Source organism: Mirounga angustirostris, unplaced genomic scaffold (assembly GCF_029215605.1).
Source record: "Mirounga angustirostris isolate CCGP_5_RB_7025 unplaced genomic scaffold, mMirAng1.0.hap1 SCAF_16, whole genome shotgun sequence".
Lineage (NCBI taxonomy): Eukaryota > Metazoa > Chordata > Mammalia > Carnivora > Phocidae > Mirounga > Mirounga angustirostris.
This window is the reverse complement of record NW_026991724.1, coordinates 45,261,653-45,283,068: the sequence shown is the minus strand read 5'-3', so window position 1 is coordinate 45,283,068 and position 21,416 is coordinate 45,261,653. Positions and strand designations below refer to the sequence as shown.

At 39.4% G+C, this 21,416-nt stretch overlaps 2 protein-coding genes across 3 annotated transcripts in view; both read left to right on the top strand.

The window, feature by feature from the left end:
* LOC123855614 (zinc finger protein 875-like) overlaps positions 1-19,015 on the top strand; it is a 34,293-nt gene extending 15,278 nt beyond the window's left edge. The window contains exon 5 of one of the 2 annotated variants that reach the window (XM_064581348.1): positions 8,204-19,015. In XM_064581348.1, coding sequence (XP_064437418.1) covers positions 8,204-9,885 — 1,682 coding nt within the window. In that variant the 3' untranslated portion in view covers positions 9,886-19,015. Of the gene's footprint in view, positions 1-8,200 lie in introns of both variants that reach the window. The other variant, XM_064581347.1, reaches the window with a different exon arrangement.
* The window catches only part of ZNF527 (zinc finger protein 527), a 66,122-nt gene that overhangs the window by 4,400 nt on the left and 40,306 nt on the right, over positions 1-21,416 (top strand). The gene's annotated exons all lie outside the window — the stretch shown is intronic.

Sequence of the window (21,416 nt, the reverse complement as noted above, 5' to 3'; positions counted from 1 at the left end):
AGCTCATAAGGCTGTGGTATTTCTCCACTGCTGTAGTTGTGTGTGTTGGGAGTGCTTTGTAGCAAGAAAATTCTTACCCCTCCCTTTTTATTGCAGTTTTTTTAGTGTGAACTCTTTACTCCAGCCAGCTTCTAGTCACTTCTGGGTGTTTTCCAGTGGCTTGAAGTAATTATTTATTGTATTTTATCCAGTTTTATCATTGTTTTCTGCAGGGGATTCTTGTGACTAATTCAGTCTGCTGCCATTTTCAGAAGTAAGCTTCATCCTGTATGTTTTTGACTTGACATTTGGAAATTACTTCAAAATTACAGAAAATTTGCAAAAATAAAAATAGTACAAAGGACACCTTTATATCCTCTACATACACACATATGTGGAAAAATATATGGCATATATGTTATTATAAAATGGCATCAGGGGCACCTGGTTGTCTCAGTCGGTAAAGCATGCAACTTTTTTTTTTTTTTAAGATTTTCTTTTTAAATTTATTTATTGACACAGAGAGAGAGACAGCTAGAGAGGGAACACAAGCAGGGGGAGTGGGAGAGGGAGAAGCAGGCTTCCCACTGAGCAGGGAGCCCGATGCGGGGCTCGATCCCAGGACCCGGGGATCATGACCTGAGCCGAAGGCAGACGCTTAACGACTGAGCCACCCAGGTGCCCCAAAGCATGCAACTCTTGATCTTGGGGTTGTGAGTTTGAGCCCCATGTTGGGTGTACTGATTACATAAAAATAAAATCTTTAGGGGCGCCTGAGTGGCTCAGTCATTAACTGTCTGCCTTTGGCTCAGGTCATGATTCCAGGGTCCTGGGATCGAGCCCCGCTCCTGCTCAGCGGGAAGCCTGCTTCTCCCTCTCCCACTCCCCCTGCTTGTGTTCCCTCTCTCACTGTGTCTCTCTCTGTCAAATAAATAAACAAAATCTTAAAAAAAAAAAAAAATCTTTAGGGGCACCTGGGTGGCTAGGTTGGTTAAGTTTCTGCCTTTGGCTCAGGTCATGATCCCAGGGTCCTGGGATCAAGCCCTGCATCAGGCTCTTTGCTCAGTGGGGAGCCTGCTTCTCCCTCTCCCTCTGCCTACTGCTCTGCCTACTTGTGCTCTCTCTGTCAAATAAATAAATAAAATCTTTAAAAAAAAACCCAAAAATCATTAAAAAAAGTAAAATGACATAATAACATCACCTATTAATATTTTATATTTGTGTGCTATCTTATATGCATGTTCTCCCTTCTCCTTCCCCCCTCAATGTATATGTATATATATTTATGTATATGTATATATGTGTGTGCATATGTTCATATGTGTATGTTTGTTAAAAGGTTTTCTAAGAAGGATAGTAATCTCATATAACCAGAGTAGTTAACAACCTCAGTAAATTTAACTTTGATACGGTAATTTTATCTAATATCTATTTATCATATTATAATTTTGTCAGTAGACGCAATAATATCTTTTTTTTACTCTCCAGAAAACGATCCAGTCCAGGTTTCAGTAGTGCATTTACATGTCATGTCTATTTAATTTCCCTTAATATAGATCATTTCAGTAACCTTTCTTTGTCTTTTATGACACTGATATTTTAGAAATATAGTCTTACAGTTTTGTTTTTGTTTTTTTTAAGGATTTTATTTATTTATTTGACAGAGAGAGAGACAGCAAGAGAGGGAACACAAGCAGGGGGAGTGGGAGAGGGAGAAGCAGGCTTCCCTCTGAGCAGGGAGCCCGATGCGGGGCTTGATCCCAGGACCCTGGGAACATGACCTGAGCTGGAGGCAGCCACTTAACGACTGAGCCACCCAGGCGCCGCTAGTCTTACAGTTTTTTAACAACTTCATTGAGATAAAATTTATATACCATAAAATCTAGTTATTGTTAGTATACAGTTACATTATTTTTGGTAAACGTTTATTGTATGATCGTTACTTCCATTTAACTTTAGAATATTCTGTCATTCCAAAAAGCTCCCTTATGCCCATTTGCATCTGTCCTTCCTCCCATCTGAGCTCTGGGGAACCACTAATAACGCTGTCTCTATAGATTTGCTGTTTCTGGACATATTCTATAAATGGTATCATAAAATATATAGTCTTTTGTATCTGGCGTAATATTTTTGAGGTTCATCCAGGTCATGGCATGTATCAGTAATCCGTTTCTTTATTTTCTTTTTTCCTTTTTAAAAAATTTTTTTATTTTTAAATTTTTTTAATTAATTAATTTTTTTTTTCTTAAAGATTTTATTTATTTTTATTTGACACAGAGACAGAGAGTACAAGCAGGGGCAGAGGCAGGCAGAGGGAGAGGGAGAAGAAGACTCCCCGCCGAGTAGGGAGCCCGATGGGGGACTCGATCCCAGGACCCCGGGACCATGACCTAGTCGAAGGCAGCCGCCTAACCAACTGAGCCACCCAGGCGCCCCTAATTAATTTTTTATGTCATGTTAATCACCATACATTGCATCATTAGTTTTTGATGTAGTGTTCCATGATTCATTGTTGAGTATAACACCCAGTGCTCCATGCAGAACGTGCCCTCTTTAATACCCATCAGCAGGCTAACCCATTCCCCCATCCCCCTCCCCTCTAGAACCCTCAGTTTGTCTCTCAGAGTCCATAATCTCTCATGGTTCTTCTCCCCCTCCGATTTCCCCCCCTTCATTTTTCCCTTCCTACTATCTTTTTTTTTTTTTTTTAACATATAATGTATTATTTGTTTCAGAGGTACAGGTCTGTGATTCAACAGTCTTACACAATTCACAGTGCTCACCATAGCACATACCCTCCCCAGTGTCTATCACCCAGCCACCCCATCCCTCCCACCCCCACCACTCCAGCAACACTCAGTTTGTTTCCTGAGATTAAGAATTCCTCATATTAGTGAGATCATATGATACATGTCTTTGACTTATTTCGCTTAGCATAATACCCTCTATTTCCATCCACATTGTTGCAATGGCAAGATTTTGAGTTTTTTTGATGGCTGCATAATACTCCATTGTGTATATACAGCACATCTTCTTTATCCATTCATCTGTCGATGGACATCTTGGCTCTTTCCACAGTTTGGCTATTGTGGACATTGCTGCTATAAACATCGGGGTGCATGTACCCCTTTGGATCACTACATTTTTATCTTTGGGGTAAATACCCAGTAGTGCAATTGCTGTGTCGAATGGTAGCTCTATTTTCAACTTTTTGAGGAGCCTCCATACTGTTTTCCAGAGTTGCTGCACCAGCTTGCATTCCCACCAACAGTGTAGAAGGGTTCCCCTTTCTCCGCATCCCTGCCAACATCTGTCATTTCCTGACTTGTTAATTTTAGCCATTGTGACTGGTGTGAGGTGGTATCTCATTGAGGTTTTGATTTGGATTTCCCTGATGCCGAGTGAGGTTGAGCACTTTTTCATGTGTCTTTTGGCCATTTGGATGTCTTCTTTGGAAAAATGTTCATGTCTTCTGCCCATTTCTTGATTGGATTATTTTTTGAGTGTGCACATGTGTTGCGGGGGAGGGAGAGGGAGAGAGAGAATCCCAAGCAGGCTCTGTGCTCAGCAGAGGCAGAGCCAATCCCATGACCTTGAGATCATGAACTGAGCTGAAATCAAGAGTGGGAAGCTTAACCGACGGAGCCACCTAGGTGGCCTAGTAATCCATTCCTTTTTATTGCCATATAATATTCCATTGTATGGACATAGCACATTTTGTTTACCCATTCAGAGACTGATGGGATATATGGGTTGTATCTACTTTTTGGCTATTGTGAATAGTGCTGCTAAGAACAATCATGTACCAGTCTTACTGTGGGCATACATTTTCATTTGGGGGTCAATAAGTAGGTGTAAAATTTCTGGATTGTATGACATGTTTACATTTAACTTTTTAAGAAACTGCAAAATTATTTTCCGAAGTGGCTGTACATTTCTATTAGTATTTCTATTTTACATTTCTGTTTTCTATTTCTACATTTTCTATTAGCAGTGTGTTTCTCTACATCCTTGTTAGCACTTAGAATTGTCTCTAATTTTGATTACAGACATTCTAGTGGGGTGTGTAGTGGTATTTCACTGTGGTTTTAATTTGCATTTCCCTAGTGACTGATGATGTTGATCTTTTTCTTTTTTAAAGATTTTACTTATTTATTAGAGAGAGAGAGCATGAGTGGGGGGCGGGGCAGAGGGAGAAGCAGACTCTCTGCTGAGCAGGGAGCCCTATGCGGGACTCAATCCCAGGACCCCAAGATCATGACCTGAGCTGAAGGCAGACACTTAACCAACTGAGCCACCCAGGCGCCCTATGTTGATCTTTTTACGTGCTTAGTAACCCTTTGCATATCTTCTTTAACAAAATAGCTATTCAGTTCTTTTGTCCATTTTTAAATTGGATTGTTTTGTCTTCTTTTTGAGTTATAAGAGTTTTCCATATACTCTAGATACAGTCCTATATCAGATACATGGTTTTCACATACTTTCAACTCTATAAAGTCAAGTTACAGAAAAAGGACAAGTCTGCAGCTTGTCTTCATTCTCTTCATGGTGTCTTTTCAAGCATAAAAGTTTTAAACTTTGGTGATGTCCAACTTAACAAAATTTTAAATGGATTGTGCTTTTGGTGGTGTAACTAAAACCTTTTTGTCTTTTGTTTAGAATGTTTGGTTTGCTCATATTTAAATAATTATTGATATGGTTTAAGTCTGCCATTTTGCTACTTATTTTTTATGTGCTTCATGTTTTTTATTCCCCTACCTTTTGGGTGTGTGTGTATATAATAGTAATAATAATTATTATTATTTATTATATATATAATTTTTGTAGTTATTTTCTTAATTCAGCTCTAGGCATTAAAAATGCATCTAATTTAACATAATCTACATAATTTACAGTTACCACCTTTTATAATAATCTTACGCATTTCAGAGAAATTAAGAGAAGAATGGAGAAAAATATACATATGTAGTCTTTTATATTTACCCACATACTTACCAGTTTTGGTGGTCCTCATTTGTTCCTGTGGATTTGAGTTAATGTCTGGTGTCATTTTTTTCAGCCTGACAGACTTATTTAGTATTTCCTATAAGGCGTGTTTGCTAGCAACAGATACTCTCTGAGTACTTGTGAATCTGTGAATATCTGTATCAATTTCATTTCTGAAGGATAGTTTCGTGAGAATAGAATTCTTCCTTAGTAGCCTTTTCACCTTTATTTCAGCACCTTGAATAAATCATTCCATACTCCATTGTCTGATGAGAAGTTAGCACTAACCATATTGTTTCCTCCTGTGCATGTTGAATCATTTTCCTTTTGCTGCTTTCAAGATGTTCTCTTTTGTCTTTTTTTCTGATAGTCAACAGTTTGGCTATGATGTGTCTCTCTTTATGTTTTTCTTTCTTTTTTTTTTTTAAGATTTTATTTGAGAGAGAGAAAACACAAGAGGGGGGAGGGGCAAAAAGAGAGGGAGAAGCAGACTCCCCACTAGGCAGGAAGCCTGATGTGGGGCTCCATTCCAGGACGCCTGGATTATGACCCGAGCTGAAGGCAGATGCTCAACCAACTGAGCCACCCAGGCACCCCTGGAGTATTTTTTTAAAGATTTAAAAAAAAATTTTTTTTAAGGTTTTATTTGAGAGAGAGAGTGCACTGCGCACAAGCACAAGTGGTGAGAGAGGCAGAGGCAGAGGGAGAAGCAGACCCCCCACTGAGCAGGGAGCCCGATGCGGGACTCGATCCCAAGACACTGGGTTCATGACCTGAGCTGGAAGCAGATGCTTAACCAACTGAGCCACCCAGGCACCCTCTTTATGTTTTATGTTTTCTTGCAGTTTGTTGAGCTTCTTGGATTTATAGACTAATGTTTTTCAACAAATTTCAGACTTTTTAGTTATTATTTCTTCAGACATTTTTTTTCTGCTCTTTTCTCTGTCTTCTCTTTCATGCGTTCCCATTACGCATAGATTGTTTTATCCGATGGTGTCCCACAGGTTTCTGGGGCTCTTTGCTTTACTTCGATCTTTCTTTCATCTGGTTTTTCAGTTTAGGTAATTTCTGTTGATTTATCTTCAACTTCATTGTTTCTGTTGCAAGTCCAAATATGCTGTTGTATCTTCCTAGTAATTTTGTCATTTCAGTTAATTTACTTTTTAATTCCAGAGTTTCCTTTTATTTCTTTTTAGTAATTTTTATTCTTTTTTTTTTTTTAAGATTTTTATTTATTTATTTGAGAGAGAGAGAGAACATGAGGAGGGGGTAGGCAGAGGGAGAGGGAGAAGCAGGCTCCCCACTATGCAGGGAGCCTGATGCGGGGCTCGATCCTAGGACCCTGGGATCATGACCTGAGCCGAAGGCAGACACTTAATGACTGAGCCACCCAGGCGCCCCTAGTAATTTTTATTCTTTATTGAGATTTTTCTATTTCTTAAGTTACCATACTTTAAGTTTTTACATGTTGTTTCCTTTAGTTCTTTAAATATATTCATAATATCAGCTTTGAACTCTTTCTTTCCCCCTGTAAATCAACATCTGGGCCACCGAGCAACAGTTTCTGTTGTCTGCATTTTTTCCTCAGTATGGGTCACTCTTTTCCTGTTTCTTTGGAAACTGGATATTTTAGTATGTTTTAGCCCCTCTGAGAGCTGATGATGTTTCCTGCCTAGATATTGTTGTTGCCAGTTTTAGTAACTTTTCTAGACTAAATATGTGGAAAAAGTTTTCTCTGTGAAGGTGATGTTTCCACTTGATTTGTTATTGTATTCTTGTGTTTATTTTTAATCCTGGCTTCCTGATTTCAGCCTTATGTCTGCAGGGCTTAGTGATCTGCAACAATTGGCAATAGGTTGTGTTCAAAGACTTTGAACCAGTAAGGCTCCCTGCCTCTGCCAGTGGATAAATGGGTGGGTTGGGAGCTCATTCAAAGTTCAGATAGTTTCCAAGTCTTGTCTGGCTTTTTACTTTCCACTGATCCCTCTAATTTTTCCTCTGTACCTGGTTATAGTCTCTGTGTCAGGCAGGGTTATGTGCATAGCTTGGGCCCCAGCCATCCCCCCTGCTTTTGCAAACAGCCTTCCAGTCAGCCAGGGCTGTGTGGAGAGTTTATCAAGCCCCTCCCTGGCTCTCTTACTTTCAGGTTTTCCCCTGCTGCATTTCTGGATGGTCTACCAGTCTTTTTTCTTCTTCTTCTTGTTCTTCTTCTTTTGGTCCCAACCAAGAAAGACTGCAACCTCAGATAGCAGTCACTGGTGGCCTTCCCTGTTCGCTTACCACCTAGATCACATTTATTGACAGTTCCACCCAGCATTGGTTTTTCACCTTCCACTCAAATCAGGTGACTGTCCCTGTAGCAGCAACAGAACTGATGGTTTTATGACCTGACCTAGTATAACTACCATAATACCCAAGCTGGGAGATTGGAAGGGTGAGAGCAACTCCAGGCAATCATGCTCCAGATTCCCACTTTCCTTATCCAGAGTTCAGTGTTTTTCATGAATAAATACTTCTCAATGTATTATATGTGTTGATTGATTTCTGGAAGTAAACTATTTACTCTGTCAAGTATTGTGAAAGTAAGTTTTTGGTATGAGTTTTCTACATTTTTTTTTTTTAAGATTTAATTATTTATTTGACAGAGACACAGCGAGAGAGGGAACACAAGCAGGGGGAGTGGGAGATGGAGAAGCAGGCTCCCCGTGGAGCTGGGAGCCCAATGCGGGGCTCAATCTCAGGACCCTGGGATCATGACCTGAGCCAAAGGCAGACAGTTAACGACTGAGCCACCCAGGCGCTCCAGAGTTTTCTACATTGCAGTAGGACAAGGGGCCAAAAACTTCTTCTGTAAGGGGCCACCCAGTAAATATTTTAAGCTTCCCAGGTCACATGCAGTCTATTGCCTCATTGGTTTATTTGTTTGTTTGCTTATTTATTTATTTCTCTTTCTTTCTTTGAATCCTTAGAAAGGTAAAATCCATTTTTAGCTGGTGGGCCATACAAAAACAAGTTGCAGGCTGAATTCGGCCTACCTGACAAGTTTGCTAACTCCTGTGATTAAAAATGTAGTGTATAAAGTAAAATGAAAAATAGGCTCTTCTTATAGATGCAAGGATGTCTGAGTGGGAGACAGATTGTGATATAAACATATTACAAACGACCAATGGGCAAAGCAAAATGGCCCCGGCCACCCTACTTGTGGCTACTCTGATTCAAAATATTCTTTCTTCAGCAGGATCAAAGCTAAACATTCAACCTTGTCCCCACTGCCCACTGGCATTCGCTAGTCAGCAAGGCCTCAGCCAGCATGTGTGGTTCAGTCACCTTCCTCAGCTCTTCTCAAGTTTATGTGCAGGAAACCATCTCCCCCTGGGGAAGCACTATCCAGAAGATCAAAACCAGCAGCAGAAGCAACTCTTTGATCAAACCTGCTGGAGTGACAAAGCAGAAATTCAAGAGACAGAAGAAGACTCCAAGCCCTTGTTGGGGAGAGTAAGCAAAAGAGGCACTTCAGAGGCGTTGTCCAGCCCACGGCAAGAACAGCCAGTAAGGTCCAAGCAAGACAACACAGCGGTGGACACAGGGCCCAGCCGAGACCAGAGGACAGACCTTGGGGGAACAGACAAAGTGTTGCATGGTGTAGAAGTCTCAGGATTTGGAGCAATCAAATATGGGGAGTTTGGGCTAGGCTTTATGAGGGAGTCAAACCTGCTCAGCCTCCAGAAGATGCACGCAGGGGAGACACCTTACATGTACTCCGAGTGGGGACGGAGCTTTAGCAATATGTCAGCCCTCATCAAAAACCAGAGGACACCCTCTGGGGACAAGCCTTATGTGTGCAAGGAATGTGGACGAGGCTTTACCTGGAAGTCAAACCTCATCACACACCAGAGGACACACTCAGGGGAGAAACCTTATGTGTGCAAGGAGTGTGGACGAGGCTTTACTTGGAAGTCAAACCTCTTCACACACCAGAGGACACATTCAGGGGTCAAGCCATATCTGTGCAAGGAATGTGGGCAGAGCTTTAGCCTGAAGTCAAACCTTATCACACACCAGAGGGCACACTCGGGGGAGAAGCCTTATGTTTGCAGGGAGTGTGGGCATGGCTTTCGCCAGCATTCACATCTCATCAGACATAAGAGGACACATTCGGGAGAGAAGCCCTATGTGTGCAGGGAGTGTGAGCAAAGCTTTAGCCAGAAGTCACACCTCATTAGGCACTTAAGGACACACACAGGAGAGAAGCCTTATGTATGCACAGAATGTGGGCGCCATTTTAGCTGGAAATCAAACCTCAAGACACACCAGAGGACACACTCAGGGGTTAAACCTTATGTATGCCTGGAGTGTGGGCAGTGCTTTAGCCTGAAGTCAAACCTCAGCAAACACCAGAGGTCACACACAGGGGAGAAGCCATTTGTGTGCAGGGAATGTGGGAGGGGCTTTACCAGGAAATCAACCCTTATCACACACCAGAGGACACACTCAGGGGAAAAGCCATTTGTATGCAGGGAGTGTGGGCGAGGCTTTAATGATAAGTCAACCCTCATTTCACACCAGAGAACACATTCAGGGGAAAAGCCTTTCGTATGCAGGGAGTGTGGTAGAAGGTTTAGCCAGAAGCCAAACCTATTTAGGCACAGGAGGGCACACTCAGGTAGCATACCCTTTGAGTGCAGGGAGTGTGGGCAAGGCTTTTGTGATAAGTTAACTCTCGTCACACACCAGAAGGCACACTCAGGGGGGAAGCCTCACGTGTGCAGGGAGTGTGGGCAAGGCTTTAGCCGGCAGTCACACCTTATTAGACATCAGAGGATACATTCGGGAGAGAAGCCTTATATTTGTAGGAAGTGTGGGCGAGGCTTTAGTCGGAAATCAAACCTCATCAGACATCAGAGGACACACTCAGGATAGAAACCTTGTATGTACGAGTGTAGTGGAATCTTTAACCAAGACTCATACGTCGTGAGATGCCAAAAGTCACACCTAGGGCTGTGGCTTTAGTAGTAAGTCAGCCATTGCCAGACACCAAGGTGGAGACATCTTATGTGTGACAGGAGTGTTCACGAGCCTCATGGTAAGAGTCCACATCTCCAGTCCACATGAAGGAGAACTGCTGGCTCATTTTCAGGAGCTTGGCATTCCCTGATGGGGTTGGTGGGTTGTGGAAGATCTGTCAGGTAACGTGATGGAAGGGGTACTTTTAAGTAGGTTGAAATTAGGGAATGGAGGCTCTTCTAATGTCATTTCCCAAGAATACTTGGACACTCCTTATACAGTAGCCTGGATGTTAGAGAAACAGCAACACTAGAGCTCATCTCTTAATGTCTGCCTTACCTTCTGAGAACAAGAGACTTGACAGAAACCATGGCCGACTTAATCTTGGTTTCCCAGAGCATGACCCAGCAGAGTCAGCTTCAGGGAGAGTTTGGGAAAGGGTGAATACATGGGATCAGAGATGGTGCATGGGTAGAAGAAGGTTTTATTATGCAAAGAGCTGACTGGTGAGAAAGACTGTGACTATCCTAGCTCTAGGTTTTGGGAAGAAGTATCCATTTTTGCTTGTTTCCTGGGACCCTCTCTGGTTTCCAAGTTGAATCCATACTAAAGATATTTTTATTTACTGGTGTATTTAGACTAGAAACGTATTCTATGCTTTCATGAAGAAAACACACATATACAGAAATAGAAAATGAAATTACTTTCTATTCTTCTTTGAATTACCATACTACATCCCACAGGTAATTCTTTGGTTTAAATCTTTCCAACCATTGTAAAATATATGATTTTTCTGGTTTGGAATACTCTCTTTTTGAGAATGGTGGTGTCCCACAGATTCATGTATAATTCTGAGCCAAGGCCCAATTTTTTTTCACAGAAGTTGACTAAATGATTCTGAGTTTTATTTGGAAAGTAGAATTTTGAGGAATGGTGGGATATTAAGGACTGTATAATAACATGTCTTTTTATCTGTGGACAGATACCTAGAATAGAACCATATAAAAATAGAAAAACTCACTTGTATATGAGTATTTAGAAAGTGAGGAAGCAGGATTTCAAGTTATTATGAAAATAGCAAGTACAAGATTCAGTGTTTGGGTCATTGGCTCTCAACTGAGGGAAAAAATAAACATAGGTTCCAAAGTCTCAATATCCAAAGTTAGAGTTAGGAAATCACTAGCTCAGATAATATGAGGTACAGAGGTCTTTTTAATTGAATTTAATTTTTTATTTTAAGTAGGCTCCATGCCCAACATGGGGCTTGAACTCACAACCCTGAGATTGAGTCACATGCGCTAGTGACTGAGCCAGCCAGGCACCCCAATGTGTAGGAGTCTTAGTTTTCGTTCAAAATCCAAGTTTCAGTGGAGTGAGAAGAACCTGGTGAAGAATTATGGAATATTATCCTAGATGGAGCTGCTGGTGTGGCTTGCCCTTCTCATTCCTTCCCATGGTAAATCCTGGCCTGCTATTTCTCCTTCTCAATAGAAAAATACTTTTGAGAGTTTTAATCTCTTTGCATCTTAGAATTGAATTACTCTTTTCCATAAAATGATGTCACAAAAATAAGGATTCCAAAAGTAAACATGTATCTTTTTTACTGTTTTTTTTTTAACTTTAAGAAGAAATATTTCAGTTTTCATTGTAATCAGTCTGTAAATCCAAAAGATCTTGCCTTAAATTATTTAAAATTCTCAACAACAAAAAATAAAGCATTGCTGATATCTGAAGATTCAAACAGATTCAAAGAGACTCAAACCCGGGGAGGCATTTATATAGAACAGCAACCAAACAGAGACCGGAAATGGTAGAAAGATGCCCTACACTTTGGCCCTACCCAGTGTCCACCTGTACTGATTCTTAAATCTGCATTAGATCCTCTGCTTAGAACCTCTCAGAAGACAGAATTGGAACAGGCCACCTGAGTTCTCCACTTGGGCCTAGCATTAAAACCTGTGTGCAAGTCTGGAAGCTGATTAGGAGGCAAGCACTGGATGGTGTTCATATATGTGAATCTTCAAAATCTTACGGTTTTCTTTTTTTTTTTTTTTAAAGATTTATTTATTTATTTGAGAGAGAGAGAATGAGAGAGAGAGAGAGAGAGAGTACATGAGAGGGGGGAGGGTCAGAGGGAGAAGCAGGCTCCTCGCTGAGCAGGGAGCCCGATGCAGGACTTGATCCCGGGACTCCAGGATCATGACCCGAGCCGAAGGCAGTCGCCCAACCAACTGAGCCACCCAGGCGCCCTGATTTTATTTTTCTTTTTCCAGTCTGTCTGGACTAGCTATCTACCAGTGCCCCATATTTCATATCCTGAGATAGATAACAGCTCTAGATGTTTAAAACAAACAAAAAGTGCCCGAGCTCAACCACTGCCCATCCTACCACTCCTATGGTTAAGTAATAGACTATACTGCATGAAGAAAAATTTGGAGAAAAGATGATGAACAGTATGAAATAATATCACTTCAAATCCATAAGCCTGTTATGGTCACCACTGAAATCTGTTTCAAAAGGGGGTGGCAGGGGCACCTGGCCGGCTTAGTCAGGTAGAGCATGGGACTCCTGATCTTGGGATTGTGAGTTTGAGCCCCATGTTGGATGTAGAGATTGCTTAAAAAAAAAAAAAAGTAAAAGAAAGGGGTGACAGTAACTATTCTGTTTTAACTTATTATGGATCAGTGGTTCTCTAAGTGTGGTCAGAGGATGTTTGGGGGCCCTTTCGGGTGATATACGTGGTTAAAACAAATTTCATTATAACACTAAGACCTGATTTGCTTTTTTCTCTTGTGCTGAAATTTGCACTAATTGTGCAAAAAGCAATGGTGGGGAAACTGCTGGGCCTTTAGCTTGAATCAGGACAGTGTTATCAAACTGTACTATAGTTCTTGTGTTCTTTACCACCACACACTTGTGGTAAAAACTTGCTAGTTCCACTTAAGAATGTTCTTCATAAAACAGTTAAAATTAGTTTTGTTGAACTTGACCCTGAGTACAAAAATTTTAAATTATACTTTTTATTTTGAGATAATTTTAGATTTACATGCATTTGTAAGAAATTATGTAGAGAGATCCCATGAGCTCTTTGCCCAGTTTACCCCAATGGTAATGTCTTGCAAAACTATAATGTTACAACCAGGATATTAAAATTTCTATATATATTCATCTTCTAAGTATTTTATGTGATGAAGAGAGAAAGGCACATAAAGTTTTTATTCATGCCGAAATATCAAGTTGTTTCCAGGAAATGCACTTTTATGATTGTTTGAGTTGTGAGCTGAACTAGCCACCTTTTTATGGGCACCAATTTTATTTGAAAGAGTAACTGACAAATTTTGAATAAGAAGATGAAGACCGGTATATCTGCTAAACATTTTGTCAAAAATGAAGTGATTTATAAAACCTGACAGTAAAGAAAACTGGTAGTAATTTTTGTTAATTAATTAGCAAAAAAATTAGCCACTGTTAAGCGGCTGCCTTCGGCTCGGGTCATGATCCCAGGGTCCTGGGATCGAGCCCCGCATCAGGCTCCCTGCTCAGTGGGGAGTCTGCTTCTCCCTCTCCATCTGCCTGCCGCTCTGCCTGCTTGTGTTCGCTCTCTCTCTCTCTCTGTCAAATAAATAAATATTTATAAAAAAACAGTGTCTGTCACCATGAACTTGATAGCTTTCTAATACTTAGTCTTTTGTGATGAGATTACTAATGATATTAATGAATGTGATTTTGTAATACCATATAATGAAATATGTCAACATTTGGAAGGTCTGCCTAACTCATTGAACCAGTATTTTCTAAATGATTACTGTGTGATGCTACAAGATCATCTGTGGTGATATTAAAGTATAAGATAGACAAATGGATTTTTTTTTTTTTTTTTTTTTTGAAAGAGAGAGACATAGCGAGAGAGGGAACACAAGCAGGGGGAGTGGGAGAGGGAGAAGCAGGCTTCCCGCTGAGCAGGGAGCCTGACGCGGGGCTTGATCCCAGGACCCTGGGATCATGACCTGAGCCAAAGGCAGACGCTTAACGACTGAGCCACCCAGGCGCCCCGACAAATGGATTTTAATTTAAGAGAAGCTAGAGGTGCCTGGCTTGCTTGGTTGGTGGAGCATGCAGCTCTTGATCTCGGAGTTGTGAGTTCGAGCCCAACCTTGGGGATAGAGTTTACTTAAAAAAAAAACTGCAAAAAAAAAAAAATTTAAAATGAATACCAATCTTAGAGAGATAAAGGTCAGATTCCACATTACAGGAACATTTAAGAAGTTACCACTTGTTGATTTTTGGTGTAGTGTCAATAATACTGACAAATACCTGAAAAGGCCATTAGAATACTTCTTCATTTTTAAATTCTGGATGTGTGAGTCCAGATTTTCTTTATCTTGGCAGATTAAATGCAAGAGCACACTGGGATGCCTGGGTGGCTCAGTAGGTTGAGTGTCCAACTCTTGATTTTGGCTCAGGTCATAATCTCAGGGTTCTGAGATCAAGCCCCATGTCAGGCTCCATGCTGGGTGTGGAGCATGCTTGTGATTCTCTCCTTCTGCCCGTCTCGCCACCCCCCTCTTAATAAATAAATAAGTAAATAAATAAATAAATAAATAAATAAATGCAAGAGCACATATAAAATATCAGCTGTATTCTGTTACACTTATGATTAAAGAGATTATAAAATAATGCCACTCTTCTCACTGATTTATTTGGTTATTTTTTTTTTAAGATTGTATTTATTTATTTGACAGAGAGAGACACAGCGAGAGAGGGAACACAGCAGGGGGAGTGGGAGAAGGAGAAACAGGCTCCCTGCGGAGCTGGGAGCCCGACGCAGGGCTCGATCCCAGGACCCTGGGATCATGACCTGAGCCGAAGGCAGACGCTTAACAACTGAGCCACCCAGGTGCCCCTATTTGGTTATTTTTTGGTGGAAAATATTCAAACTCAAGTGGAAGTAAAACACTTTACTTTTCATTTTAAGTGCATTGTTTCTAGATGTTTATGGTCTTGGGGTGCCTGGCTGGCTCAGTATGCAACTCTTGGGTTGTGAGTTTGAGCCCCACCTTGGGTGTAGAGATTACTTATAAAAATAAAAATCTTTAAGGGTGCCTGGGTGGCTCATTCGGTTAAGCGTCCGACTCTTGGTTTTGGCTCAGGTCATGATTTCAGGGTCATAGGATTGAGTCCCAAGTCAAGCCCCACATTGCATTCCATGCACTCAGCACAGAGTCTGTTTGGGATTCTCTCTCCCTTTACCTCTGTGCCTCCCCCTGCTATAACTAACTAACTAACTAAATAAATAAATAAAATCTTTTTAAAAAATAAAAATCCTTAAAAAAAAGTTTAGGGGTGCCTGCATGGCTCAGTCTGTAGAGCATATGACTCTTGATCTCAGGGTCATGAGTTTAAGCCCCATGTTGGATATGGAACCTATTTACAAAAAAATAAAAAATGTTTAGATGTTTATGGTCTATAGCACAGCAAACAATACTTCACATAAATGCCAGAAAAAAAAAAGTTACACATTATAATACCTAACATACTATTAACATCTATGCCTTATATAATTTAAACAAGACACGGGGCATCTGACTGGCTTAGTCGGTGGAGCATGTGACTCTTTTTTTTTTAAAGATTTTATTTATTTATTTGAGACAGAGAGCATGAGAGACAGAGAGCATGAGAGGGAGGAGGGTCAGAGGGAGAAGCAGACTCCCTGCCGAGCAGGGAGCCCGATGCGGGACTCGATCCCGGGACTCCAGGATCATGACCTGAGCCGAAGGCAGTCGCTTAACCAACTGAGCCACCCAGGCGCCTGAGCATGTGACTCTTGATCTCAGGGTCATGAGTTCGGGCCCATGTTGGGTGTAGAGATTACAAAAATAAATAAATAAAGAAATAAATAAACTTAAAAAAAAATTTAAACTAACCATAGAAGAAAATTACCAAATAAGCAAAACAAATGCAAAGAAAATGCTTGTTAACACCCACTGACAGATGTAAACCTACAATCTGAAGTATGCTGTTCTATCTGGACACAACACAGACATCTTGAGGAATCTCTTTTGCTAGAACTAAATTGCATAATTACTTAATCTCCTCCGTGCCCATAGCTATGTCTCTTTCTGAATATTCTTGCCAATTATTTTTCTATTTTTTTAATTAAAAAAACTTTATTCTTTTAATCACATTTTCAATGTGTCTTTTTATTTTATGTTTTATTATTTTCTGTTAATTACTAACCTCTTGAAGCTAATTTTTATTGCTTTTTGAAGCTTATTTAATCATACTTAAGGCTTTTTTTAACCCTTTTCCTTTTTTCTTCTGAAAGTCAAGTCAGTTATAATTTTTATTTTTATTTTTATTTTCTCCTTTAGCCAAGAATTACTATTTCTACAAATGGCTAGATGGATGAGTTCATTTTTAGAATCTCCTAGTGTTTAGTTTTTTTATTTTATAGCTTTATAGTCAATATATTTTGTGATTTCTTCCATTTTAATTCATAAAATTTAGTTTTGAATCTAATCAAGTTCTGTGAATTTTCATGTTATCTTAAAAAGCAAGTGTTTAACATGTGTATATGTATATTTTAACAATATTATACCAAAATTAACACAAAAGTTTGCAAACTGATGTTTTTCTAGTTACCTCATCATTCTCTTGTTTTGTATTGATTGTTTTTTATTTAATTTATATTATATGCTTAACACATGTAAAATTAGATTTGTAATGTAAATATAGGTGTAAGTAATATTAATAGAACAAACACCATTGTATTCACCCCAGCAGAAGAAATTAGCCTTAATTATCTTTAAAAACTTAGCACTTCCATTTCTGTAAGTGGTTATAATAAATAAATTTATGATCATGTTAAGAAACTTTTCTCCAGGGCGCCTGGGTGGCTCAGTTGGTTAAGCGACTGCCTTCAGCTCAGGTCATGATCCTGGAGTCCCGGGATCGAGTCCCACATTGGGCTCCCTGCTCAGCGGGGGGTCTTCTCCCTCTGATCCTCTTCTCTCTCGTGCTCTCTGTCTCTCATTCTCTCTCTCTCAAATAAATAAATAAAAATAAAAAATAAAATCTTGAAAACAAAAACAAAAACTTTTCTCCAGGTATTTCCATCAAAGTTTGCTTAATACATTTCAAAGCTATTTTATTTAGATCTATAGAAATTAATAACTTTAAAAAAAAATTTTATTTTATTATGTTATGTTAATCCCCATACATTACATCATTAGTTTTTGATGTAGTATTCCATGATTCATTGTTTGTGCATATCACCCAGTGCTCCATGCAGAACATGCCCTCTTTAATACCCATCACCAGGCTAACCCATGCCCCCACCCCCCTCCCCTTTAGAACCCTCAGTTTGTTTCTCAGAGTCCATGGTCTCTCCTGGTTCATCTCCCCCTCCGATTCCCCCCTTCATTTTACCCTTCCTACTATCTTCCTTTTTTTTTTTTTTAACATATAATGTATTATTTGTTTCAGAGGTATAGGTCTGTGAGACCACAAAATTTAAGAAGACCTTAGGGCACTTGTGATGAGCACTGGGTGTTATATGAAGTGATGAATCACTAAATTCTACTCTTGAAACTAATATTAATTTAGATTTCTAAACTTTAAATGTAAGAACAAAAGTTAAAAAGTTATTAGCAAAAAACAGGAATATATGCATGACCTATTTGGCAATAGATTCTTAGATTTGACACCAAAAGTATGAGCAATACAAAATTTAGATACATCGAACTTCATAAAAATTAAAAACTGAATGTGCAAAAAAGGATATTATCAAGAAAGTGAAATGACAATATATAGAGTGGTACAAAATATTGGCAAATCATATATCTGATAAGGGTTTAGTATACTGAATATATAAAGGATTACTACAACTTAGAACAAAATAATGATACAATTTAAAAGTGGGCAGCGGTGCCTAGCTGGCTCAGTAGGTTAGGTCATGTGACTCTTAATCTCTGGGTCCTGAGTTCAAGCCCCATGTTGGGCATAGAGCCTACTAAAAAAAAAGGTGGGGGGGCAAAGATTGAGGTTGAATCAGTCACCAGTGGCCAATGATTTAATCAACTGGTCCTATTAATGAAGCCTCCATGAAAACCCAAACAGATGGGGTTCAGAGAGCTTCTGGGTTGGTGAATCCATGGAGATTTGGGAAGACTGGTGCTCAGAGCATGGAAGCTCCAGGCCCTTTTCTCATACCCTGCTCTATGCATCCCTTCCTTCTGACTGTTCCTGAGTTACGTCCTTTCATAATAAATCAGTAGTCTAAGCCAAGATGGAGCTGTACCTGCCTGGGGTGCCATATCAGCAAACTAAAACTTAGATAACTTTTGTGTCCCTGTAAATACTCTATTTGACCAGAAATGCAATCCAGTCAGCTAATCCTCAAATGCCAAGCCAACTCTGGGCCTTCTCACTCCCAACAAGGTTGACTATGTGGCCCCAGCCAATCAGATATTTTCTATTTGTCTCTTCCCTCTTCTTTATTCTTTATCTTATAAAAACTTCTTGCCTTCCAACTCATTTTGTAGTTCCCTGAGACTGCCCATGAGTGTTAAATAAACTTTGTTCCTATCACCAAATAAATAAATAAATAAATAAATAAATAAATAAATAAAGTAAGTAAGTAAGTAAGTAAGTAAGTAAGTAAGTAAGGGCCAAGTTCTTGAGCAGACATTTCTCCAAAGAATGGCTAAGAAACACATAAAAAAATGTTCATCATCATTGGTTATTAAGGAAATGCAAATCAAAACCACAATAAGATACAACTTCACACCCATTAGGATACCTATAATAAACAAATAAAAAAGGAAAGTAACAAGTGTTGGCAAGGACATGGAAAATTGGGGATCTTCATACATTGCTGGTGGCAATGTAAAATGGTGCAGTTACTATGGAAAATAATTTGGCAGTTCCTATAAAATGAAACTTGCAGTTACCGTATTATCCAGCAAATCCACTTCTGGGTATATACCCAGAAGAAACAGGTACTCAGAACAAAATCTTTCTATTTTATCATTTTATTTTATTTTATTTTCATCATGATAAAAGTACTTTCTAATCCCCATCACCTATTTCTCCCTTCCCCCCACCCACCTCCCCTCTGGTAACCATCAGTTTGTTTCCTATAGTTAAGAGTCTGTTTCTTGGTTTGTCTCTCTCTCTCTTTATTTTCCTTTCCTTATTTGTTTTGTTTCTTAAATTCCACAAATGAGTGAAATCATATGGAATTTGTCTTTCTCTGACTTATTTTGGTTAGCATTATACTCTCCAGCTCCATCCATGTCATTGCAAATGGCAATATTTGCATTGCATTGCATTCCCACCAACAGTACAAGGGGGTTCCTATTTCTCCACATCCTCACCAACACCTGTTGTTTCTTGTGTTGTTGATTTTAGCCATTCTGACAAGTGTGAGCCTGTATCTCATTATTGTTTTGATTTGCATTTCCCTGGATGATGAGTGATGTTGAGCATCTTTTCATGTGTCTGCTGGCTATCTGCATGTCTTCTTTGGAAAAATGTTTATTCATGACTTCTGCTCATTTGTTAATTGGATTATTTGTTTTTTGGCTGTTGAGTCATAGAAGTTCTTTATATATTTTGGATACTAACCCTTTATCAGATACGTCATTTGCAAATATCTTCTCCCACTCAGTTGGTTACCTTTTAGTTTTGTTGATCATTTCCTTTGCTATACAGAAACTTTGTATTCTGATGTAGTCTCAGTAGTTTATTTTGCTTTTATTTCCCTTCCCTCAGGAGACATATCTAGAAAAATGTTGCTATGGCCAATGTCAGAGAGATTACTGCCTATGCTCTCTTCAAGGATTTTTATGTTTTAGGTCTCACATTTAGGTCTTTAACTCATTTTTAGTTTATTTTTGTTTATGGTGGAAGAAGGTGATCCAGTTTCATTCTTTTGCATGCAGCTGTCCAGGTTTCCCAGCACCATTTATTGAAGAGACTGTCTTTTTCCTGCTTGCTTTGTCAAAGATCAATTGACCATATTATTGTGGGTTTATTTCTGGGGTTTCTATTCTGTTTCATTGATCTATGTATCTTTTTTTGTGCCAGTACCATACTGTTTTGGTTGCTACAGCTTTGTAATATAACTTGAAGTCTGGAATTTGCAGTACCTCCAGTTTTGTTTTTCTTTTTCAGGATTCCTTTGGCTGTTCAGGTTTTTTCTGATTTCAGACAAATTTTAGGGTTGTTTTTTCAAGTTCTGTGAAAAAATGTTTGATAGGGATTTCATTAATCTGTAGATTGCTTTGGGTAGTATAGACATTTTAACAGTATTAATTCTTTCAATCCATGAGCATAGAATGTCTTTCCATTTCTTTGTGTCATTTTCATTTATTTTTTAAGATTTTGTTTATTTAGGGATGCCAGGGTGGCTCAGTCAGTTAAGTGTCTGCCTTTGGCTCGGGTCATGATCCCAGGGTTCTGGGATCGAGTCCTGCTTCAGCCTCCTTGCTCAGCGGGAAGCCTGCTTCTCCCTCTGCCTCCCACTCCCTCTGCTTGTGCTAGCTTGCTCTCTCTCACAAATAAATTAAGATTGTGAGAGAGAGAGGGCACACGAGTGGGGGGGAGGGGCAGAGGGAGAAGCAGGCTCCCTGCTCAGTGGGGCTCAATCCCAAGACCCTGAGATCATGACCTGAGCTGAAGGCAGCTACTTAACCAATTGAGCCACCCAGGCACGCCTCATTTTCAAATTTTTCATCAATATTTTATAATTCTCAGAGTGCAAGTGTTTCACCTCTTTGGTTAAGTTTATTCCTAGGTATTTTATTATTTTTGGTGCAACTGTAAATGGGATTGTTTTCCTAATTTCTCTTTCCTCTGCTTCATTATTAATTTATAGAAATGCAACAGATTTCTGTACATTGATTTTGTATCTTGCCACATTACTGAATTCATTTATCAGTTCTAGTAGTTTTCTGGTGGAGTCTTTAGAGTTTTCTACATATAATATCATGTCATCTGCAAATAGTGAAAGTTTTACTTCCTCCTGACCAATTTGGATGCCTTTTATTTATTTTTCTTCTCTGTTGCTGTGGCTAGGACATCCAGTACTATGTTGAATAAAAGTGGTAAGAGGGATTAAGGAGTGTATTTGTGATGAGCACTGGGTGTGGTACGGAAGTACTGAATCACTATATTGTATACCTGAAACTAAGATTACACTGTATGTTAACTAACTGGAATTTAAATAAAAATTTTTGTAGACGTGGTGAGAATTGACATCTTTGTCTTGTTCTTGACCCTATGGGAAAAGCTCTCAGTTTTTTCCCACTGAGGATGATGTTGGTGTTTCATATAAGGTCTTTATTATGTCAAGTTATGTTCCCTCTAAACCTACTTTTTTGAGGGTTTTTATCATGAATGGATGTTGTACTTTGTCAAATGATTTTTCTGCATCTATTGAAATA